This window comes from Drosophila subobscura, chromosome U (genome assembly GCF_008121235.1).
Source record: "Drosophila subobscura isolate 14011-0131.10 chromosome U, UCBerk_Dsub_1.0, whole genome shotgun sequence".
In the NCBI taxonomy this organism is placed as follows: Eukaryota; Metazoa; Arthropoda; class Insecta; order Diptera; family Drosophilidae; genus Drosophila; species Drosophila subobscura.
Genome location: NC_048534.1, coordinates 2,949,852 through 2,974,299, shown reverse-complemented (window position 1 = coordinate 2,974,299; position 24,448 = coordinate 2,949,852). Strand labels below are relative to the sequence as shown.

General features: G+C 49.3%; 4 protein-coding genes across 5 annotated transcripts; 2 read left to right on the top strand and 2 right to left on the bottom strand.

The window, feature by feature from the left end:
* The first annotated feature begins 165 nt into the window (after nt 1-165).
* On the top strand, nt 166-20,713 carry LOC117901237 (protein hairy). 2 transcript variants are annotated; one of them, XM_034811912.1, is made up of 3 exons: nt 166-264; nt 18,743-19,057; nt 19,130-20,713. In XM_034811912.1, the coding sequence occupies exons 1-3, from the start codon at nt 240-242 to the stop codon at nt 20,278-20,280; spliced, it is 1,491 nt and encodes a 496-aa protein (XP_034667803.1). In that variant the 5' UTR covers nt 166-239; the 3' UTR covers nt 20,281-20,713. The 2 variants fall into 2 exon arrangements, with proteins under 2 accessions (XP_034667803.1, XP_034667802.1); XM_034811911.1 differs by lacking the exon at nt 166-264 and adding an exon at nt 17,192-17,667 and having other exon boundaries at nt 19,130-20,712.
* On the top strand, nt 1,311-1,923 carry LOC117901243 (dynein light chain roadblock-type 2). The gene has a single exon (XM_034811918.1). It carries the CDS (start codon nt 1,393-1,395, stop codon nt 1,729-1,731), a length of 339 nt encoding a protein of 112 aa, XP_034667809.1. The 5' UTR covers nt 1,311-1,392; the 3' UTR covers nt 1,732-1,923.
* Nucleotides 20,714-20,961: 248 nt separating the features above from the next.
* On the bottom strand, nt 20,962-23,512 carry LOC117901235 (protein hook). Its single transcript, XM_034811908.1, has 6 exons — nt 22,523-23,512; nt 21,902-22,462; nt 21,720-21,838; nt 21,609-21,661; nt 21,365-21,541; nt 20,962-21,305 (listed from the first exon to the last, which is right to left on the bottom strand). The coding sequence occupies exons 1-6, from the start codon at nt 23,405-23,407 to the stop codon at nt 21,067-21,069; spliced, it is 2,034 nt and encodes a 677-aa protein (XP_034667799.1). The 5' UTR covers nt 23,408-23,512; the 3' UTR covers nt 20,962-21,066.
* Nucleotides 23,513-23,656: 144 nt separating this feature from the next.
* On the bottom strand, nt 23,657-24,416 carry LOC117901240 (uncharacterized protein C1orf50 homolog). Its single transcript, XM_034811916.1, has 4 exons — nt 24,362-24,416; nt 24,147-24,304; nt 23,931-24,092; nt 23,657-23,867 (listed from the first exon to the last, which is right to left on the bottom strand). Exons 1-4 carry the CDS (start codon nt 24,414-24,416, stop codon nt 23,676-23,678), a joined length of 567 nt encoding a protein of 188 aa, XP_034667807.1. The 3' UTR covers nt 23,657-23,675.
* Between the last annotated feature and the right edge of the window lie 32 nt (nt 24,417-24,448).

Here is a 24,448-nt window from a genome sequence, read left to right as displayed (position 1 = left end):
ATCACGTTTTGTTCCATTCCAACTCGCTTTTGATTCTTAGTTTGGTTGATAATGTGCGTTTGTTAGTTTAATATTCGGTTAGGGTAGTGTTAAAAAGTGTGTCGTGTGTGCACTGTGTGCGGGGTGTTGGAAAATCCAGCTTAAGTGATCTTCTGGCTAAGAACATAACCTCCCGGCGTGTGGCTGATTGGAGGGAGTGCCATATAAACACGCTGATCACGTTCTTGTGTGAATTTAAGATGGGAAAACACCTGAAATCATTGGGTAAGTGACATATAAATATGGCCCCATATGCCACAAATATTTTGCGCAAAGTTTGGAATGTCCAAAAGTTGTGGGTGTCCTACAGCGCCGCTGTGCCAGTTTCGTGCCGTTTTCCTGCGTGGCGTTGCTCCGTGTTAACCTTTTACGACGACTTATTGAATAAATAGTTCCGCACACCGAAAGGGGTTCACTACGGCAAATGAATTATACAACATGCAGGCCCGGACCCGGACCCGCACCCGCACGTGACACCCAAAGACCCACAGTCATAAAGTTGTACATCTTTTTGTTGTTGCTTTGCCGTCCTGAGCTCATCATCGGCTTGGTGGCGTGCGTGCGCACTCGACTCGACTCGCGTCGACCCGTTGTCGCCGCCGCCGAGACAATCTGTGGCCTAGCCGGGCTTATAAATGATGCACACAGGCAAAGGGCGGTGGCGTGGCTGGCCTACGGCTATGTGGGTGTGGGCCGTGTATTCCTCCACGGTGGTGGTGGTGGCGGCGCAGACGTAACTCTTAAGTTCGAGACTTCAACGCTTCGATTGTCGGGCTGTAATTCAACGCCATTTACGTGACCCCCAACCTTCGCAGTCGTCGTCGTCGTCTGTGCTGGCTGATGCCGCCAGGCAACGCAGCATGCTGCCAGAAATGATTGCTCTCTGCAGCATGGGTGGTGGCGCCTCGTCTCGACTCGTCTCGTCACGGCGCTCTCGCCCCCTCTTTACTTTCCCTCTGCGCGCTTTTGGTGGTGCCGCGTGCTGTAACGCCGGATAAGGTCCAACCTTTGACAAGGACTCCAGCGAAAGGCTTCTGCAAGGCTTGCATAATGTGTCTATGCCTATAGTCAGAGTCGGGTTGAGCAGAGCTCCCAAATGGAGTTGCAACTCGCCTCATGGAGTTAATTGGACAACTGATTGGATTATCAATCAACTGCGGTTCTAGGACTAGAGGACGTCTGTGATTTGCAACTCCAACCTCCAAACTGGCCTTAAATCTGGGCATCCTGGCATGCCTTGAAATATATTCCGCCCGTACAAATTTCCCAACACTAGCAAAATTCCCCCATTTGAGATGCCTCTGAGAAAATTAACCGTTTGATTATTGTGGCGGCGGTGCACACACACACAGAATGTCCGACGTTGAGGCGACATTCGATCGCCTGCTGAAACTGCCGGGCGTCATGGGCGCCATACTGGTCAATGGCGAGGGTAGACCCATTCGCACATCCATGGATGCAACGTCCAGCCACATATTTGCGGGAAAAATGGCACCGATGGTGAAGATGGCACGCGCCATGGTGCGCGAGGTGGAGCCCACGGATGATCTCACGTATCTGCGGATGCGGACACTCAAGAGTGAGATTCTTGTGGCAGCTGAGAACGAGCACATGATCATACTCGTCCAGGATTCGAATGCATTGGATGAGGCGCGACGGAATAGCTCGTCGTCGTCCAAGAGGAGTTCATGAATTCCGTATCTGGAACTCCTCCCTCCCCCTTCCCACCATCAGTTGGAGGAACTAAAAAATATCAAAATGAGCAAAAAGTGCGCAGTGCACGTCATGTGGGCAGCATAAACAAAATGGCATAAACAAGCTGCGCCAGCAGGGGGTGTGGGCAGCGGAGATGAAAAGTCCTTGCACGAACTCTCCCCACTCTTCCCGCCACCACACAGGAATACAACAAAAGTAAAATTGTGAGAGCAGCAGAGAAAAAAAAGCACACAAAAATAAAATTCACATCCAGGCGAGGCAAATTGTATTTGGTTTTTTTTTTCATTCCTCCATCGGAGTCGTGGTCGTCGTCGCAGTTGTTGGTGTCGGCGTCGTCCTCTCTGGCTGCCGGCCTGTGGCTCCCCTTCCCCCTGGCCACCGCGCTCGTTCCAATTGCTGGCAACAACCGGCTGCCGTCACGCCATCAAGCATTCATGCCAGCAACAACAGCAACGGCAAAAACGAGAGCCAGGAGCAGCAGGGCAGCCTGTCGCCTGCACACTCGCATACACCCACACCCACGCACACCCACATACCCACACGCACGCACACCGAGGCAAAAGCTTTACACGCCTCCGCACGCGTCACACGAAAGCACGAAACCAATTTAAGCACCCACATTCTCTCACCCAATTAGTCGCACACAGCAGCAGGAGCAGCAGCAGCAGCAGCACATCGTTCCCCTGCCCCCTGTCCTGTCGCTGTACCCATCCCCTATTTTCATCCCACTCTGTGTGTCGGGCTTGTTGTCGTCCTCCGCCGAGTCGTTATCCTCGCGTGCGCACGCTGCATACTTTCTGGCTGGGGCTAGCTGCTGGATGCGATGTCTATATTGGGCCTTGCCACAAAATATGTACCACCAAAGTGCAGGCGCACTCAGATACGTATGTATTTGTTTCTATTTGAAAGCTAAACCCGTTCATCGATCGTTTACCAATTCTGTTTTTACCCAGTTTACAACACTATGAATGCTGAAAACTGTAGAAAACTAAAGTGTGGTTGTAGTGGCCGGATCTCTGGGTATCATTTAGTCCACTACTGATCCGAAATGTTTGGTTGTTGTTGTCATTGTGCCATCATCAACGCCATAAGTAGCAGTCAGCAGTTGCCTCCGTCAGCGCCAGTAAGTTGTCGAAGAGATGGCGGTGCTGGGATACACTGGGGGGCGGATACGCTGCCAGAGTGGGTGGAGATTTTGTGCGCAGCCACTGAAACACCAACAACAAAGGGATGGGGTGTTATGTGTGCGGGTGTTGGTGTACGGATGGGATGGGATGGGATGGGGACGACCAACAAGCGACACGATAATCTCGCACGTCGCATTTTTAGTTGCCGTTGCCGCACCCACCGCACTGCTGGCACAGGCAGCACGAGTCCTGGAGTCTGGCTCTGGCAGAAAGCCAAATGTGGCAAGTGGCTGCTCCTGCTGCTCCTTCTGCCTCAGTTGTGTGCCGCAACTGGGGGAATGGGAGTGCGTCCTGGAGTGAGGCCATGTGGCTGGGTGTGGGATTTTGTGTCTGCGCGCGGGGGGCGAGCGACCGACAAATGCTTTCGAATTGCCATGACAATCAAACCGCTTACAAGTACAGTGGGATAATACGTGGGGATTTTTACTACTTGCTCGGAAAATAATATCAAATAGTACTTTACAACACTAGCAATGCTCTAAGTTCTTCACTTTTAGTGCAAAATTTCAAGTAATTCTCGATCTATCACGTAGATCAATTCAATGTGTTGCCTACTTTTTCGGGTATCTTTGCTGTATTTCTCCCTACGATCAGCGGACCAGGCACTACACTTCTTGTGCCCGACAATGTCACACTTCAGTTGCAGTGTGCGCGCCCTTTTCATGCCGTTTCGCCGCTGGCTCTCGTCTTGAGTGGTGCGGCGGAGCGGTGGTGAACGTACGGATGTGTGTGTGTGTCTCGCGCTCGGTCTGGGTCTGTTTATTATCGCCAGCACCCATCAACGACCTCAACTCAACTCGCTCGCCCCTCGTGGCAGCCACCGCCACGCCCGCGGGTGTAACGCGGGTGCAGAACTTTGTCGTTGTCTCCGCCAACGCCGTCGCCGTCTTGTTGTCAGGCGAATTCCGTTGCCGCCAACGATGACGATGACAAATAAAAAAACTTTGGCACGGCACGGAAGCATGCTGGCGGCATTCGCATAACGATGTCGGTGACTGCGGCGATGACTCCTTCCCGTCAAAGGCCTGGAAGGGTCCAACTCCAAACTCCTTCCCAATCGCTCTGCCCCGGCTCAAATCCTACTTATAGCCAGCTCCAAGTCCAGAGCCCCAGACTGGCGCACTTTTGAAGTTTGAGCTAAGTGACATGCTGTTTATTGTTGAGAGTGTTAAAATGTGCGCCCTGAATCTACACGTCGGCGTTGTAAGAGTGTGTGTGTGTGTGTGTGTGTGAGCTTCTATGCGGAGCAAGAAATTATAATGCCAAGCTTGAACACCGCACGCGCAGGCCGCAACGCCTTAGTCTGGAATACACAGCACCAAAAAATGAGCAGCTTCTTGGATGGATGGATATACATATGTATGTACATATGTATATTTAAATTTGTAGTTTAGTGAAGGCTTAAAGCTAGGACTGCAGAAGGATATTATGCTGTATAATGTAGTCTAGCCTTTTTTTTGGCATTTCCAACACTATTATTATACAAAATCGAAAACGCAGTCGAAGTCGAACACGAAACTAAAAATAATAGCGATGAAAATATGAAGATCTCTCTCCTTCTTTCTTCGATATATAGAAAATGTCGGAACAATTTCTTTTAGTGTATTTTTTCACTAAAGGTTCTGCATGTAACGGTTACGGTTCTCGCCGCCATGCCGCCATGCCGCCATGCCGCCATGCCGCCAAATATACAAACAGACAAGCAGCGACGGAATAGGAATGGCTGCTGGTACGGCTAGTAGCTATGTTATCCATGAATGTGCCACAGCATAGCACAGCAGAGCAGAGCACAGCGCCAAAGTTGCCTGGCGTGGCGTGGCGTGGCGGTTGTGGCAAAAGATGGCAATGGGACGATACGATGGCGATGGCGCTGGCGTTGGCTGCCGTCCATTTGTCCATGGCACGTACTTTAGAAATTCCATGCAGATGTGCGCCGCACGCCGAGACGTGTGTTTTGATTTTCAGGCAAAAAAGGACGATGGCAAATAGAATGGCAAAGGGGAGAGCGAGGAGAGGTGGCAGTCAAGCCAAAGCTCAACGAACGACTGAGCGCGAACCCCAAAGAAAAACCAGCAGGCCGAGTGGAATGCAGAATGGGTATGAGGATGGGGATGCGGTTGAAATTGTTGATGGCTGGAGCTGGAGGAATACGGCTTTGGCACTGGGACTGAGACTGGCACTGGCACTGGCAACGCACGAAAGAGCAGCCAAGCGAGCAAGCCGTGAAAAAAGTGTCGACAAAAACAGCAACGGCAACCGGCAAGCGGCAAGCGGCAACAGGACGACGACTCGCATAGGATGAGTGGAAGGCCCAAAGGGAAACAGCAGCTGCACTTGTTGGTGTGAGTAACGAGCGATGCGGACGCGCCTTTTCTCCTCTGTTTTGTTGCTGTGTCTGTGTGTGGATAGAGTTGGGAAAGAGAGTGGAATGGAGTGGATTGTGAGAGGGAGGGGAGGGGTGACCCAACACTAACGGAATAATTGCAGGCAACTCTCCGACAACACACAGACACACACACAAACACACAACGGAAGCCAGACGAACAGGCGGCGGCGGCAGCTTGCGTTTGAGTTGGCTGATTTCGCACACTCTCTCACACCCACACAGCGAACAGACGGACAGACAGACAGACAGACAGAGAGACGGACAGACAGACAGAACGACGGAGGTCGGGTGCGGGGCAAAGGGTCGAGATGGAGCTTACTCCTTATTGTTGTGGCTGTGGGTGTGCGGATAGATGTGTGGGTAGAGGGTGTGAGTGGAGTGGAGTGAAACGGCAGCAGTTGCTCTCCATTTCCATGGTGTTTGGCGAGTGTCGTCTGGAGCGTGGATGTTGCTCTGGTAGTATACCCTGGTATCGGTCGATGTTTAGGGTATATGAAATATGAAAAATCATCATTTTAAACCAATAACAGCAGAAAAAGTACAAATATTTCCAATGAATTGCAATAACGAGAAGGAAAGAGAGAGAGAGAGGACAGTTTTAAATAGTGGTAACAATGCAAAAAGTTTTCGAAGAATTGAACAATTTCCAACACTTTCGCATTTAAATTCAAATTTGAATTTGAATGGTTATAGCTTAAGAACTTTACTAGGTATTACCATGGTCCAAAGACTACACAACTTTGCTTTTTGTTGCTGTTGCCATATTTAGGCATTCCATGACTGTGCTGTGGCTGCTTCTGGCTGCCTTGAAGCACTGGCATGGCATGTCATGGCATAGTATGGCTTTTTAGCCGCAATGCCGCTGCAGTGGTGTGAGCATGAGTGGTGAGTGGTGAGTGGTGCGGTGCGGTGCGGTGTGGAATGGCATAGCATGGTGCTCCACGTCCGCCCATTCATCCGTTACGTGCGACCGTCTGCTGGTTGTGTCGCCCCTGCTTGGCATGCCCTGATCCCTGCCCCGTTACGTTACGGACGCTTCCTCTGTCCCGTGGCTGGTTACATGAGAAAACTTTGAAACTGGAGACATGATAACGGGATCGGAATGGTGAGACGCAGCACACAAAACAGTTGGACAGTGGACAGCATGGGACGGACATGGACACGGAATTCGGACAGGGGGACACGGGACACCGACATGGACATGGACACGGACATTGGCGACCGACTGGCCCCGGCCTGCAGCAGCAGCAGCAGCAGCAGCAGCTTCAACGAGTGGCGGTGGCAATGTCTGATTGTTAGTTGGATTTAGACTCCGGGGTTGGAGGTGGCTTGGCTTGAGCCCCAAGAGCTCGAGGGACGCAAAGGGAGCGTCGCTGAGCAGTTGCCACTTGCCAGCTATAGAAAATTGTCATAGGAATCATCATCGGCTTCGTTAGATGTGGATGTGGCCTCAGTGGTAATTGTGGGACATTTTGTTGCCAAAGTGGTGGAGCAATGTGGTTGCTGTTGCTGTTGCTGTTGCTGGCGCAACGGGTGAAGTGTGCCGGAAGTGATGGCTTCTGGAAGGCAAAAAGGGAATGGATGGTGTCTGTGTGTGTGTGTGCCACACGGCATGACTGGCTCTGATTGCCGCCGCCGACACTGCCACTGCCTCCACCACCTCAACGCAGATAAACGTTGAAAGCCTCGTCCCTTGCCTTTGGCAGGTGGCTTATAAAGGCTGGGCCCTTGCTGGTGAGGGGAATGAGTCCGTGCGTAACTTTTTATGCCAGTCCTTGTCCCTTGGCAGTATCCAGGACCCCCACCCCAGGCTGTCTGTCGTCTGGCTGCCTGCCTGACTGTCACAGGTGCCGCGGTGTGTGTGGCGTGGGGACTGAAACTGGAGCTGAACCCAGAGCCTGAAACTGAAGCTGGAGCAGGAGGAGGAGGAGGAGGAGGAGGAGGGTGAATGGTTGGGTTGGTTGGGTATCCGTAATAGCTAAAGAATTACACACTCACACCAAATTGGCTGAGGCAGGAAACGCAGTCGTTGCTTCATTAAGCAGAATATTTCAAGGGAACTCTGGGGCGTGCCTGATCCCGCACCCCACCCCGACAGCACCCAGGCCATGGGCACCAGCAAAAATCAGTTAAAGAGAGCCACTGATTGTGACCAGACCAGACCAGAACACGGGATATAAACATACTCAGGCACAACAGGCACTCGAATAATCATATGGGGGTTGCAAATCCAATTGAAATTTCAATTTGAGGGGGGTTCTACTTCAGTTAAATGGTTTTCGATTAATCAAGGGGTTTGAGGATCACTTATTTGGAATATTCAAACTTTAAATTAAACATGAATAATGTTTGAACTTGCGGTGCAAGTTAAAAGCTGTCTTTGTGTGTTTTTCGAAAATTCGAGTTCGAAACTAAGCACACAACCCTTCGGCGTTGTTAACACTGTTTTTTTGCTGTCAGGCCAGGCCATAAATCTGTTTTTCTCATTCTTTATATTTATAGAACGAAGCGAGAATTAAGGTATGCCAAGTGGTATGCTTTTTAAGCCATGTAAATGCGTTAAATTTCTTTGCTGTTTTGCGACACTGTGCACAAGCATTGTGTGTTGTGTTGTGTGTTTGTGTTTGTGTGCGCATGTATTTAAGTGGCGTCATGGACAGACAGCTGAACGTACACTTGGATTGCCCTCCTCCAGCTCTTCCTCATCCTCGTTCTGGTCTCTAGGAGTGTGGGGTGTGGTGTGGATGTGTTTGCTAACGTATTACTTGCCACGCTCCCACATCGAGGAGAGTTGCTCCAGGGGTAATGACAGTACTTGGGGCAGGAGAGCACCAGGCACCAGCAGGAGCTTAACTTTCTAACACGCCACCAATTAATGGGCACACGAAGGGGAAGCACCAGCAGTAGCCGGAGGCGCAGGGCGTCCAGGGAGGGCGCCTTTGAATGTTTGCAGATTTGTGTTTGAACTTGAAGTCAACAACTTAAAGAAGCAGCCACGCCCTGTTCCCCCAAGCCCCCTGCCTCTGCATCTGCCACATTGCCAAAAGAGAGAGGAGACAACTTTCTCAACTCTCGGCGATTATCTAGCAATTAGCGTAGAAGGCAACGTCGACGTCGTCTTGTCTGCCTGCCGCATTGCCGCATCGCCTCCATCCGCCAACGCCAACGTTGAATGTTTTTTTCGGTAGCTATTTTGCTGAGAATTGTAAATGTGGCAAATCAATATGGATAAACGTACGGTGGCCTCAGCAGAGGGGAACCACTGAGTGGCCAAACAGTCGGGCGGTGAAGTGGAAGCAAGAAGGGGAGGGATTGGAATGGCACAGCGAGGTGCCAGAGCGAAACCATAAAATATTTCTGACGCTCATCAGTCCTACCTTTTTTTTTTGTGGGCCACCAGCCTTTGCCAACGGTATACAAAAATCTACAAAGACTGAACCTGAAATATACCTACATACAGCTGTGAAAAAACTAATAGCACCACCACCACAAGCAATTTTCAAATAGTTGCCCAGCTCACATTTTTAACTTTGGCACATCCGAACATCGGATGAAACATGAAAATTGGATTTAAACTTTAAAAAATGACCAAATAGTAACAAATTTCTTGGTTAACACATTTGAACTATTAATTCTTAATCAATATTTATCATTCAAGATTTAGTTCAGTGTCATATTTTGACAACAGCTGCGCGGCGTCTTGGCACGGAATCCACTAAGTTCAGGCATCGCCTTTGGAGAGCTTTGGACCAGGACTCTTAAATTTGTTCTCATAGTGATCTGACAGCGGTTGGCTGGGACGCAGCAGCTGCCTTCTGGATTCACTATAATTTTGTCGCCGTTTTTTGGGTATTTTTTCTAAAGTTTAAAAAAAAATATAAAGAGAGAAATTAGAAGAGACGTAACACCTTTTTGTTTATGGGGAATACTAAACTATAAAATAGAAAAATGAATTAAAACAAATCTCAACAGTAATTACATTTTTTTTTGTCAAGAACAAAATGTGTTGTAGTGGTGCTATTATTTTGTTCGCAACTGTATGTATACATATGTCTAGATGGATGTATATGTATGTACATATGTATGTATGTGTAGGTAGGGACATTCATGAAGAGAAATACAGTAGAAGATGTGCTAAGGGACATGCTGCTGGATTGTACAGATTTACAAAATGAAATATAGCATTTATACAGAAGATGTTTATAGCAGTGGATTCCTGATTCATTCCCGAGGCTCGAAGTTAGTGTTTTTCCCCACTCTAAATAGAGAATTGTCACAGCAAATCCTTGTCGATCCGCCTCGCATTTGATTAGCATTAATTCGTCGCATTGGCAGCAAAATTCTTCTTCTCCCCTATCAGTGCAGTCCGCCCCAAGGCAACTTTCACTGTATATAATCCCAGACACATACAGCAGACAGCGCCCCCAAAAAGCAGACCGCAAACAGCCTTGATGACTGACGAACCGACGCTCTGGGGCCCGAACCTGAATCGAATACCCAAACGCCCACACCCACAACTTCTTCATGAGTTGAGGTCCCCAAACGACAAACGAGTCTCGACTTGCCCCGGTGCGTAGGCAACGGCAAAGCATTTTGAGCGTCAAAGTCGGTCTGTTGCGTGGCAGGTCACGCTTGTTTGGCAGCAGGCAGCAGGCGGCAGACGGCAGACGGCAGCCAGCAGGCCCCAAAGCGGTGATGGGTGATGATGTGGCACGTGTGAGGCGGGGGTTGGGGTAGGTGGCAGGCAACGACTTTAGTCGACTGTGGGTCCAAAGCTACTGCCAGAGAAAATGCACAGTGGAAAAAGGGGAGGATCTTAAACGTTAAAATTAAACGAAAACTGAGGATTCATGGCCAAAATAACAATAACCATTTCCTGTCTCTGACTCCCCTCTCCCCACCCAGCTCTATTCCGATGAGCCTCGTGCTCGAACCATTCCACAATTTCACCTTCAAAACACAATTATTTCCTTCGATCTTTGCAGTTTTTCGTTCAGTGTGATCCTGTTGTTGCTCCTGCTGCTCGTTCGTTTATTTTTTCTTTATTTTTTTTCTCCGCCAGCGCGCGTGCTTTTTGCGTCGAATTTAATGCGGCAAAAGTTGTGTGCGAAATGTGGCTGAATGGCAGCATGACGGGGGAGTGGAGTGGGGGCGGGTGTTTGTCGGCTGGAGGGGTCATCTGTAGGTGGGTTTGACATGTGGCTGCCGGCGGCGGCGGCAGCAGCAGCAGCAGCAAAGGCAAGTCATTGACGCGCAAAAGGGCGCCATGGCAAAGCACGGCTCGGATCCGACAACGACCCAGGCAGGGACCACGGATCAGGCGCAGCATTTAAAACACACACACACACACACACACACGCGCGCATAAGCAAAGTTTTGCCACTTGTCGTTGGTGCAAAAACAAAAAACTCGTGGAACCTTTTTTTTAAGTTTAATTTTGTTGCCTTCAAGTTTTATAACAGAATTTGCAGCAGAGCGGAGGGGGGCAGCATTTGTTGAATTTTTTGGCAGCAGCATGCGCGTGTGTGTGTGTTGGCTAACGTCATTAGGGATTAGACTCTGGTCGAATGTTTGGCCACCGAGTCCGTTTTTTTTTGCATTTTTTGACACTTTTTTCATGCAGAAATTGGATTTGAAAAAAAAAACGTTGCCTACATTTGCGCGCCGCTGTGTTGAGTTCCATTGTTGTTTCGTTGACAGGCAGTGCACACGAATCCCTCCCCCTCCCACACACAATCCGCCACCACCTTCTGCCACAGACACACACATGGCTCACTCCTGTCGCCGTCTCCCGCCCACTGCCAATCCCAAAAAAAAGAAGAAGAAAAATGCCCAAAACGAACAAGCGACACGCGTCGTCCTGGCCATGGCCTGTCCCTGTGCCAGTCCCCAGTCCCCTGGTCTCTGGCCCGCAGTCAGTATTCCGTAGTCCGTAGTCCCTTGCTCATACCCCGCGCTGTAACCCGGCTCCGGCTGCCCCATCCACACGGAGAAAATGTCGACGACAGACGTCGCTGCCAAGCCAACATTAGCATTGAAGTGCAAACGACTCCCACACACAGACATTTGCCCACACCCAAACCCACACCCAAACCCAAACCCTCCCATTCCAACGCTCACACTGGCGACTGGAGGATTGGAAGGCAGCCAAAGCGTTGCTGCTGCTTCTGCTGCCTGTCGGGGGAATGTCGGGCAGGCGGGGCACGGCTGCCACGCCACGCCACGCCATGCCATGCCGCAGTTGGAGCACTCACGCAAATTTCAATTTTTTTCACACCACTGCTCCGCTTCTGTTTGCGTTTGCCGTCTGCCGTCTGCCTTTGCCTCTGCCATATTGCGGCCATGCCAGTGCACCCGACAAAAGTGTTCGAAGAACTGTTTCAATTCGAGACTGAGGAAGATGGAAAGTATTGGAAAGATTTGAAAATTAGCTCTTCAGTTAGTCGAAGTTGTCTGTTTGTATGACAATCTTTCTGGGAATCGTAAATTCATTTATGATAACTTACACCTTTACAGCATAAAGTCTCCTGCCAATAGTTCATTCTTCTATTGGTTCATTTCCCCACTTATAAGTTCATTCGCCTGTAGCTTAGTTTTCCCATTGATTAATTCATTTTTCTGTGGATTCATTGGCACTTTTCCTTTCCTACTGGTTCATTCATTTTTCTGAACATTTTTCAAGCTTCTATTGGATCACTCTTTCAAGGATTCGTTCATTGGTTCATTCTCCCATCCTCCGTTCAACTCCGTTTAACAGTTCATATCTCTCTTCTGATCATTCACTCCCCGATGGCTCATTCTTCTATTAGTTATTATTATTATTAGTTTTGTTCACTCCTCTCATAGTTATTCTACAACTTTATTTCTGTATTAGTATTCCCTCTCTTTTCGCTTTTCGCTTTTCGCTTTTGTGCCTCTTGTGTGGTGCTCGTAGCCGTCAGGCTGTCGGTCTTCGAAGCACGCGCCAGCACACACAAACACACCCGCACTCATACACACCAACAGTCAGGCACACTCGAGCACACACCGATACACTTGGTATACACGCACACAGCCACACATACAGGCTCCATCCTGGGCGTATTGTACGTGCTCTTACACCGCACAGTGTGGCGCACTTCCTTTTGATTTAGTCATTTTTCTCTCTTTAGCCGACAGCAGCAGCACCAGCACCAGCACAAGCAGACGGAGCAATAGGAGCGGAGGGAGCGGGAGCAGCAGGTCGTGTCATGGCCCCACCCGTGTGGCACCCTCTACGCCGCTCCGCACCGCACACGGCACTTCTGTTCGCTTCTCTCTTCTTCCCTCTGTGTTCCCTGTGCACCCACCGCACTTCCCCTCTCTCTCTCCCGCCACTTGACAAACTGCCTTTCTCGTGCCCGCACTCTCTCCCCTTTTGTTCTGCCCTGCCCTGGTCCTCGTCCTCGTCCTTGTCGTGCCTCTGCGTCTGCCTCTGGTCCTGTTCTGTCGGTCCGTCCGCCCTGCTTCCGTTGCCATTGCGGCAGTGAGCGCACTTCCGAAGCTTTTCCTGTAGGGAATTTTCCTTTTTCCCGTGTGTGTGTGGGGTTTTTTGCTGCCCCCTTAGTTTGATTTTCATTTCAGTTTTGCCACCAATATCTACCTTTTTGCCTGTCGCTCCAGCCGCTCCAGGATCTGCAGGCTCTACCTATACCTTACTCTGGCTCTGCTCCTGCCTGCTTCGTCCTTTGGCCATGGTGTGGCCTGCTGTGACCCTCGATTGTGGGGATTGCTGGGTATTTGCCACAGTCCACACTTTCCTGAGACCTGACCAAAAGGTTGCATGTTGCCGGCTGTTACAGGGCTACTGCCACTGCCAGTGCTACGGCTGCCCTTCGGTTTGGGGCAGGGGGCGGCATGCCACACAGCGCACAGCACACAGTGTGGACTGCTCTGGAGTGGCAGCCAGTGGGGCCTGTCAAGTCGACCAGAAACATTGGCAGCATTGTTGGTGTTGGTGTTGGTGTTTGGGTTCGGGGGGGGGCTTAGCAGCACCGTAGCCATAGCCCTGGCCAGAGATGTGTGGCAGAGGCAGGAGCAGAAGCAGAAGCAGTAGCAGAAACAGAAGCCTGAGCTGTGGCAGTAGCATTTGCAGTGGCAGGGGACTGGAGACCCAGTCAGAGTCATGGACGTGGCAGAGCTTTTAGCGCCGACAACAACGAGCAGGACGACGACGATGACGGTCATGACGATGATGGCGCTGGCGGCCTGGCTTGGCCTGCCTTCTGCCCCTGCCTCAGCCCCAGCCCCGGCCTCGATCTCGGTGTGGCTATAAACGATTTATGTGTGTGCCAGCACCACATGACTGCCCCCAACCCATGCCGCATGCCACACAGTCCCCCGTAACTCCCGTCCACATTCAAGTCATCGTTCAGTTCAGTAATTTGGCTGACGGCAACGGCAGCTGGCTGCCAACATGCGCCAAGAGGAAGTGGGGGGATGGGATGTGTCCCATTCCTGCCCCCTGCCACATGCCACATTCAACTGTGGGTGAATGCGTAGCTCTCTGTTTCAGAGTGTGTGCGTTCGACTATGATTACACCTGGCTAAGCCGCATAAAAAAGAGCCAACGACCCAAGCGGCTCGCACTTACGCGGCTGGGCACTGTGCGGACCATCAATGTAGCAGGCGGAGGCTTCGTGTGACCACCATTGAAGCTGTAGGAGTAGGCTCCGCTTCCAGAACTCTCAATGTCCCATCCCCACACCAAGTGCTGGATGCTAATTGCTCATTACGCTTCGCTGTATTCTCAGAGGCGTTTCTGGACTTTGCTGGTGAAGTCCAAACCCATGAGGTATTTACGATTTTATTAAATATTTCTGTGGTACAGAGAGTGGGAACTTTCAGAGATTTCTACCATATTCTGTTAGATTTTTGGATTACACAAATCATTCGTGGATTTCATTGGTTCTAGGGCAAGGGCAATCCTCCAGTGCCTCCAAGAAACCTTCTTCGAGCCCATAAACCATGGGAAACAATCTTTATCGTCTAGACTAGTCTCGAACAACAATGTGGCTCGTCACACGAAATTTAGATTGTTGAGTTTTTATACCCGGTACTCGAAGAGTAAATAGGGTATATTGTATTTGTGCGGATAACGGTTGTATGTAACAGAAGGAAACGTTTCCGACCCCATAAAGTATCTATATTCTTGATCAGCATCAATAGCCAAGTCGATTGAGCCATGTCTGTCTGTCCGTCTGTCCGTCCGTCTTGTTGAGCGCCTGGATCTCAGAGACTATAAAAGCTAGAGCCACCAAATTTTGCATCCAGACTTCTGTATGCTCACACTGTTACAAGTGTATTTCAAAAATGAGCCACGTCCCCTTCCGCCTCCGCATAAGGGCGAAAACCTTCCAAATCTACAGTTTTGAAGATAGCAGAAAACTAAAAACGCCATTCCGTAGGGAATGACCATATCTATCAGATCACCAAATTGGGATCCGATTGGATCATTATTATAGCCACAATGGAGAAATTTTCAGTGGCCAAACCCACCCCGTCCCGCAGCATTCACACTCTGCTTCGCGCTGTTTATGGCCTCTGCCCCTGACACATCTCTGCCGCTGCCTCTGCCGCGACTCTGCAAAGTGTGTTTCTAGGGGAGGGTGGCTAGCTAAAGGAGCGTGTTGGCGTGAGCAGTGTTGTTGATGTAGATGACAGATGAAGAAAAATGTAAAATTTGACAAATAACCGCTAAAGTGCAGATGTAGTACTGAGTGCCGGGTATAAAAGTTGTGACGCGTAAGAAGCGTCTCACACGTCCCTTCTCGTTTCTTTTAATTCGCAGACAATCCCTTTTGCATTTGTCGCTTGTGCGTCTGAGTAAATTTCGTAACGATGAGAGCCATGGGAGGCATACGTCATTTAATGCTGCTAAATCGTATTCTTTATCAGGATTAGAAAGCAGATGAAGGAATTCAGCGACGATTCCTTCTGTCGCCATTTGAATTCGGTTATCTGTGGACAGCATTTGAAGTGGGAGGCCGGCCCACACATGATGCATATATGGATATGCGGGCCTGTCACCTCTGCCCAAAGTGATAGATGTTGCGGCTTATCCCGATGCCAGCCAGCACCTGCTGATGAATTATTCTATAAACAAATTCGATGGGCTTTGACCTGAGACTTGCTTGCGATTTGAATAATTCCCTCGCTAACGGAAGAGGCACTGCAGCAGCAGCAGGAACAGCAGCAGGAACAGCGGCAGGAACAGCGGCAGGAACAGCGGCAGTGGCAATAACAAATGGAAAGTTTGCATAGCATACAGTTTTGGGGGGCACTTGTTGTCGGAACGCGTTGCGCACCTTGTTAAGCTTCCTCTGATGTGTGCGGCACGGCACTAGCCACTGCAATTTGTTGCCATCACCTTGTTGCCACACCGCACAGCAGCCCTCCTGCGCCATCGCTACTTTCCTGCCAACGTATTTATCTAATAGTCCCTGCCACTGCCACTGCCACTGGCACTGGCAGTGCCCCTTCCCTGCTCTGTCCTGCCCGCTGTGTCACAGTTGTCTTCGTCTGGCTGCTCCCCCCACAAACCATCCGGTTCTCCTATGGCCATGGCACCTCCATCCGGTCCTGCCCATCCGTCTCCTCCGCGCTGCTCTGCCTCTCCTGCCCCACAGCCACACAGCCCCACAGTTTTGTCGCCTGCTGCCTGGCTTATTATTTGCCACGACTGCTGCTCCCGCTCCCGCTCCCGCTGCTGCTGCTGCTTCTGTTGGCTGCGGCGCAGAAGTTTCGCCTCGTTGGTGTTATGATTTCGATGCGGGCAGCCGAATGGCAAAGTCAGCGACTCCCCGCCACCCAATCTGCCATCCCATCCGCCCCCACCACTGACCCTGGCGACCCCGCAACAGTCAGAGGTTCTGCGTCGCCACCCGCAGGCCACAACTAAGGCTAACCCGACTGCCGACAGAGCGCTGTGACGCAGTGTCCACCCAATAAACAGAAATGTTGATGAAAAGTTTAATTCCAGGAAAAAATTTCGATGGAGGGAAAGTGTGATTAAAACTGGGATTTCAAGGATCGTTTGTGGCGTTGAAAGGTGGCCAAGAGTTCAATTGTTTATGGAACAGAATGTGCATTTCTTTACCTACATTACATTTGGCAATTACTCTGAACAGAACACCACAAGCTTTTGCCTTTTGGGACCGAGGATGCAAGATCAAAATACACACAGAGTGCAGCTGAAAGCAAACACAACATGCATGTCGTGTGAAAAAACAAAAAAATATAATCCTATTCCAGATGCACTTATGGCATGGATCCACTCCACGCTTAGATTCTTCGCATTCAAAATGTCTGCTGGGCTATTTCCTATTTGCGCCTAAACGAATTGATTTGTATGCCTGTGTGCGGGGGGGGTTTGTATCTGTGTGTGAGAGTGTCTGTATCGCAGTGTGTGTGTGTGTGTGTGTGTGTCTGTGTGTGAACTTTTGTGTGCGCGCTAAAGCCAGACATGGTCACGCCGTCCGTCCGTCTGTCCGGCATGGCGGCACGTCGGCCTGTCGCTTGCGCTGCCTGACATTTGCCGCAGCCAACGCCCGCCCACTGGCAACATGCCTCTGCTGCTGCGTCGTTAAGCTCTGTGTCCCTGTCTGTGTGTGTGTGTGTGTGTGTGTGTGTGTGTGTGTGTGTGGCAAGGCAACCATTACCACAACCACCATTAACGTGGCAGGCAGCAGGCAGGCAGCCAGGCGTTGCTGTTGGTGTTGCTTTTATTGTCGGTTGACTCCAATCTGCTTTGGTTGCTGCGCCACACGATGACGGCTGGCAAACTTTGTGCCTCGTGGCCGATGGCTCGTGCCACTGCTGCCACTGCCACAGCCACAGCCAGTAGCAAGCAGCAGCAGCACCATTCAGTCGGGAAATTTTGCACAAACGAAGCGCACGCGACAGCGGATAAATCCAAGCGGCGAACAACAGTCGAGAAATAACGCTTTTGTTGAAAAACTCACAGCTCAGCTTTTACAGTTGCTTTTGCCGTCAGTTAGCCGTGAACCGTCGAGCCAAACGGACGTTGTCTGCCTCCTTTTTGGATACGGACTTTGATCTCAAGAGAAATTACAAGCGGATCAAAAACTCAAAAGACGTACAATTTCTGTCTGTGTGTGGCGCGGAAATATTTTGGGCTGCGCTTTGAAGATTTCCAAAGAAAAACGAGTTCAACTGAAAGTCAAATTAAAAGTGGAAAAGTGGAAAATCGTCGCTAAAAACAAATCTCTGGCGGATCGAAGAATTCTTGTGAATTCCGTAAAAATGAGAAAATGACAGCAAAACGTGATAAGGATTACTCGAAAAATAAATCGGCAACTGGTAAAAATATACTTTTAAACCATCTTTAAGGAGAAGGAGACACACACAGAAGGACACAAAACAAAAGAACAAAGCCTTAAATATTCCTTTATATTCTTTACTGGATCTTTTTTTGTCTCTACTTTATTTAGTGCATACGATTCAAGGTTTAATCCTGAATTTCTTGCTCTTATTCTTAATTCTCTTATTTCAAAGTATTTTCTAAGAACTTCATCATTCAATTAATAATTAATTAAAGAGTTAAAGATTAATCTCAGATTCTAAGAACTTTGTTCATGAATGTTTTTTCCATAAAGAAGATACAAAAGTATCACGATATCTAGAATAGTCACAGTTAGTGGTTCCTAAAGCTCAAATCCATTTCCAAAATAATTTGATGAACGGGAACTACAGTGCGTTTCACATAAATAAACACCTGTAGGCGCGCTTTAACGCCTGGCACTGTTTGCCTTCTGTTTGCAGAATTCTGTTTCTGTGTATGTTTTTTTGGGGGTTAGTGTTAAAAAATGCAATTAGGATATTGACGGATACATAGACTAAAAACAAACAGAAAAATGTGGCACTTTCATTTGATTGCAAAATTTGAAACAATCTGAAAAAAAAATAAAAATATAAAATGGAAAGAAAATAGAAATAATATAACTAAAATGAGGTTGGTCTTTTCGTAGACTTTAAGGAAGACTCCTAGAAGTTTGAAAGAGATTAATAGGAAATTTACGATTTCAAGCCCTTTTCAATAAATACCCCATCAAAAAGGATGCTAGCTTGATGCATCCTTAAAGATCTGATAGTTGTCCGATTGAAATGTGTAAAGTTTCTACCGTTTAGAATGTCTTAAACAAACTTTAAAAACAATTATTCTGTTCCGCTAAAAATTGTGTAATGAGAAATGAGAAATGTCAGGACTCCATATTTACGATTCTGCCCTCCGATTCCGGGAGCCACATTCTAGAGAATTGAGTCCCAAATATTTGCAAAGTCAATCCATTGTCACAATCCCATTATATACGATGGACGATGACTACAACTACCCACCTAATCCTTGGATATCCTTTTTCTTCTTTTTGTTTACCAGGCATCGGATTCACCGCCGCCGGCTCGACCGCCAATGGCAGCGGCATAAAGTCCATTGGGCTGGTGAGCTCCACGCAGAATGTAACCTCGTCGCAGGACATCAGCAAGCGAACAAATAAACCACTCATGGAGAAGCGACGAAGGGCGCGCATCAACCAGAGCCTGGCCATCCTGAAGGCCCTTATCCTCGAGTCGACAAAGAGTCAGAATGCGAAGAACGGCGAGGGACAGGCGAAGCACACGAAGCTGGAGAAGGCGGACATTCTAGAGCTGACAGTGCGCCACTTCCAGCGACATCGCAACCTCGATGATCCTTGTGAGTGTCTCGGGCTCGGGCCGCCCACTCGTGTATCACGTGTCTCATTGAATGCATTTTCTATCCCTGCAGCTGTCAACAAGTATCGAGCGGGATATACGGACTGTGCTCGAGAAGTGGCTCGTTATTTGGCCACGCCAGAGCCACCGCCAATGGGCAGCATGCCCACACTTGGGGAGCCCGGCTCGAAGGCGCGCTTGCTGCGACATCTGGATCAGTGCATAGCAGAGATCGATGTGGAGATCTGTCCCCATTCGACGGCCAACTTTGTGGAGAGTCCGAGCAGCAGCAGCTGCTTCGATCTGAACAACTCGAAGAAGTCGCAGCCGGACGAGCATTCGCTGGACTACAGCAGCCAGGACTCGAATCCCCTGGACTACAGCAAGGGCCTGAAGCTGGGTGCCGATCAGCGACTCCTGCAGGCCGCGACCCCGGCGCCGCAGGACGAGAACAACAATCGTGGCCAGCAGATCCAACAGATTCCCCCACAGATCCAGTCGCAGGTGGACCCGGGGGTAGCGACCAGCAGCATCGTCTCGGAGCTGAGCTACGAGGACGATCGAAACAAAGTGTGTGCCAATGTCCTCGAGCAGTACAAGCAGCAGCTGAAGCAGGCCCAGCAGATCCAGCAGCAGCAGCAGCAGCAGCCCGACAGCGCCAACGGTGTGCTCGTCCTCCCTCCCCACTACGTGCAACTGGCGGCGGCTCTGGGCCTCAGTGCCCAGCCCCTGGTCGATCCAATTGCCACGCGCACGGACTTTGAGCGACTCATTGAGCTGCAGCGTGTCCAGCCGCATCTGGCGGGCAAGCTGAGTCCCAGCTTTCCCGGTGGCTTAGAGGCAGCTCATGTCGCTGCCGCAGCTGCGGCTGCGTATGCCAACAGCATGGCAGTGGCCGCGTCTGCAGGAGTCACCGTCTCCGCCATGACTGCGACTGCGGCAACAGACCGGCCAGCGTCCGTGGCTGCTTCGGTTAGCTCCGGCGTCTCTGTGAACGAGCTAAAGTCGATGCCTGCGACGCAGCAGTCATCGCCACGATCGGAGAGTGGCATTGGCTCCAATGAGAATGAGGCGCTGGATGCCAGTCCACGTCCGCAGACGAGCAGTGCAGCGCGCCAGGCGCTGAGGCAGCGTCAGGAGGAGGAGTATCACTATATGGCGCAGGCAGGAGCAGCCGGGCAGCCCGGTCCTGGCCAGGACGAGAGCATGTGGCGTCCGTGGTGAATGCGAGAATGACGCAGCCTGAGGAGAGGAGGCTAGATTTTATGTACCAAGTATGTAGACTGCACAAGTTTGTTGGGCTTATGTGGAGAAGGTAAATGGTGACGCCGGCAACCGGCGTACCGCCCTCCCCCCACAGGACGCAAAGAAATGGATGGATGGAGATGGATCAGAAACCTATTGTTATAACTGCTCTACTGTCTATGAAGCTCCTTTTCTGAATTTGCATTTTGTACGTGTGCCAATGCCCAAAGAAGCGATTCTTTGGTTAGATTTATACGGATCGAGGGAGCATGGATGTGCGTGCGATCGTATGATTTACCTATGAAAATATGTATGTATATTTTTTGCCCTGAACTATTCGTTGAATGTATTTAATTCTATACTAAAGCTAAGATATTTACAAAAACAGTGATGGTGGTGTTTCTATAATTATTTGAATTTCGATTATTGGTCATCGATCGTGCAAAGGAAAAGCACTGCCGGAGCAAAATCGATATCATTATAATCGAGTTCTACTGATCGCTAATATTTCATTGCCAGAGGGAAATCTAACAGAGGAATTGATTCAAAATTTGTTTAACTTGGATAAATTGTCTTTTGTTTGTTGCAACTTTATTAAAGTACTTCCTCTAAAAATACTATATAGATCAGCTCCATGCGGATATCGAATAAATACTTGCGTTATGTTTATATATGTATATATAGATTTATATAAGTGTTGAAACAAACCCCTGGCGATGAGAAATGTCCTTAGCTTAATTGAACAGAATCGAGTGCTCCCTGCCCCTACTTTGATTTCATTGCACTTAGTGATTTGCGTGGCGCCGATTGTCGCTGGCGTGCCAGAAATGTCTGCCCCGAGCCCATTAATATAGCCAATTTCGAGTCAACAGCATCGCGCTGGGCATTGACACCCAATCTGTAGAAGGCCGAGGTCATCAATTGCTCTTCCATTACGCTCATTTTTGGCTTTGGCTCCTCCTCAACGACATCGAAATACTTTTCCAAGGCACTGGCATCGATTGCTGCAAAGTAAATGAGTGTTTCAATGCATTTTCTTGGGTGTTTTCAGGTCTATAAATACCACTGGCTATGCGCGGATCGAAGCTCTTGATAACCTCCTTGGCCTTTTCCAAACATTTTCGGTATTTCGCATCGTAGGCCATTACTTCCTGCTCGCGAGCAGTCAGATTAGTTTCCAGCTGCGTAACCTTGCACTGCAACGAGGAGCTCTGCGCCACGGACTCTTCCAATTGGAGGGCTACAAGAAAGTTTAAATTAAATAGGATACATTTTTTTTTTGTAGGAAGAACTTCCATGAGACTCACTCTTTTGTTCATTCAGCTCCATTAGCTGCTTGATTTGCTTGCCGAATTCGCTTCTGCAATGGAAAGGAATGTTAGGACAAATATTGAAAGGCAGATTGAATGTTTAGTTACTCTTTCAGTATGGGATCGTCACTCTGGGAGGCATGCGACAGGCAGAGTATACGCTCATTGGCCGTCTTTAGCTGTTCGCGTAGATTCTCGCAGCGTTTGTTGGCATCATCCAGAAGTTGCTGCATTGCAAATTCAAGAAATTTACAAAGAGATAAACTTCTGCATCATCTTCCATGACTCACCGCCAGAGCCGTTTGGCCGCCCTGCCCTTCGCGCAGAGCCTTGTTCTCCGCCTCGAGACGCTGCATCTTCTCCACAGTGGCTGGGGGTTGCAACTCCCGGGAAACGGTGGTACCCGTGAGACCCGAATTGGAAGACAGATGCCCGCACTTGAGCTCGTCGACGGCCTCGCGAAGATTGTCACGCTCCTTCAGCAAACTATCCTTGGCTCGCTGCAGGGCCAGATTCTTGCCCTCCAGATTCTTGTTGTCAAACTCCAGCTTCACGTTCTTGCTGCTCTCGCTGTCCAGCTTGGTGTGCAGATCCTGGATCTCCTTCTTGAACAGCTCTATCTGGCCCTTGGTGTTGGCATATCGCTTGGCATCCTCCTCGAACTGTGCGTTCTGCTGCACATAGTCCGCACTGCGCTCCTCCAGGATCTTGACCTGCTTCTTCAAGTCATTGTAGTCCTCCAGCTTCTTTTTGTACGTATCCAGCTGTCCCTCGCATATCTTCAGCTTGTCATTCGATTCCCGCAGCACGTCCACTTCGTCCTTCAGAGTCGTCACCTCAGCAGTGCTTTTCTGTTGGAAATTGTTGGAAATTATAATAAACCAAAACAAAGGCTGAAGTGTCCCGCATACCAAGAGCTCATCTATGCGCATTTGCATGTGCAACAGGTCGGTCTCCTGCTGCTGGGCCTTCAGTTTTACATCCTCGCGTGCACCTTCCGACTGCAGGAGTTCTTCCTTCAGCAAATCGAGCTGACGCCGCAGCTCGTTGTAGCGCACAGAGCCCGTTTGGACGGGTCCCAACGAAACACCATCGTCGCCAATGACTGTGGAGCTGTGCTCAAGACGTGCGAACTCCTGCTGCAGCTTCTGCAGTTCCTGCTGAAGGTTTGTCTTCTCGTCGATTAGCAGCAGCATTTTCTTTTCGGTTTCGAAACATTTCTGGGCCATGGCATCGCGCTCCTCTTGCAGCACCTTGCCATCCAGCATCCCACTGATGGAACTGCGCGACAACGAAGTGACGATGCCTCCCTCAGCGGCATTACGGCTGGACTCCAGCTCCTGCAGGGCTCGCATGATGTTCGCCTGCAGCTCCTCCTCCAGGCACATGATCTCGGTTATGTACGATTGCTTCTTGGCACAGTTGACCGCACAGCCCAGCACCAGCTGCAGCAAACGCTCCAGCTCGACCAGGTCGCATTTCTCGGCAATGCGCTGTACATCGGGCTTCACAAAATCGCTGAGGGTGTAGTTGAGGACCTCGCTGTAGTACTCGTACAACGATTGTGTTACTTTCTTTAGATTACTCATACGCAAACGCCAATTGATTCCCACGGCACTGGCTTTGATTTTCGATAGCCACGAGTCTGTGAATGATTCGGGGGCGAATTGGTTCAGCGCCTGGGCTACGGCTACGCCGTCTGCCAGTGACTCGGCATCTGCGTGGGGTGCGTTCAGATTGAGTGTTTTGAACCACTCCAGCAGGCTGTAATACATTTCGTTCTTGGCAGCGGACATATTACGTGTCTTCTCGACAATGTCGAACGGAACAAAACAAACACAAATCAAATATAGAAAATTTCACAAAAGACCCACACAGCTGTTGCAGTGAAAACAAAACAGAATAGAGATGCACCAATAGCTATCGATAGCTATTACGCCCCTATCGATGCAGCTAGCTGTCAATCATACGGTGATCACTTCTTTTGCGATAGTAGCTATTACTGTGCTATCGATTTAAACAAGTGGGGATACGATACATAAATTTACAAGAATATAAACCATTTTATTCATGATTAATGTTAAAGTCAATAGCCATAGCTGAGCCTCGTCCACTGTCCAAGGCCCTCTCCATACATTCCTCCGCCCATTTGAGCCTCTCATCTTGCTGTTTTATCTTGTCCAGCGGTGTCCAACTTAAATCGAATTCTAGTCTATAGCTGCCCTTATATGTTTGGTCCACCGAATGATTCCATTCCTGAAAATGTAGAAATATTATAATAATATCTGCTGAACAAGTGTTGTTGTTTGTCAGACTTACTTCCGGCGAGAGCATGCTGAAATATGTTTGACCTGATGCCCTTTGATAAAGATGATAGATTTGTCCGGGTTTCTTCGTAAAATTACAAGCGGCATTGTGCAGATCCCGGTTGACATTTGACTCTTTTAATATTTCCATGGCCTGAGCTTGCAGCATCTTGATCTAAAACCGTGATTGATGTAATTCAAATCAATATAAGCTAAGCGCTGTTCTTACCTGGTCCATTATTACTCCAAGCTTGTGGCAAGTGGTGTTTTTGAGTTGTTTGTCCGCGTTCTGGATTTGTTGAGCTAAGGCAATAATGTCCTCCTGGTCGTGCATAGAAACACGCAGGGGATCCAACTGACTTTGGGGATTTCTCTCCACCAATTGTGCTGTAAGAGGTAAAGTGCTTTAATATTTTACTATACACCGATTATTGCTTTGCGTACCCTTTTTAACTGCTGTGGTGTATGTCAACTGATCCATTGTGGCAGCTCTTTTCATTACCCGGTCAAATACATTAATGTGAATTAATT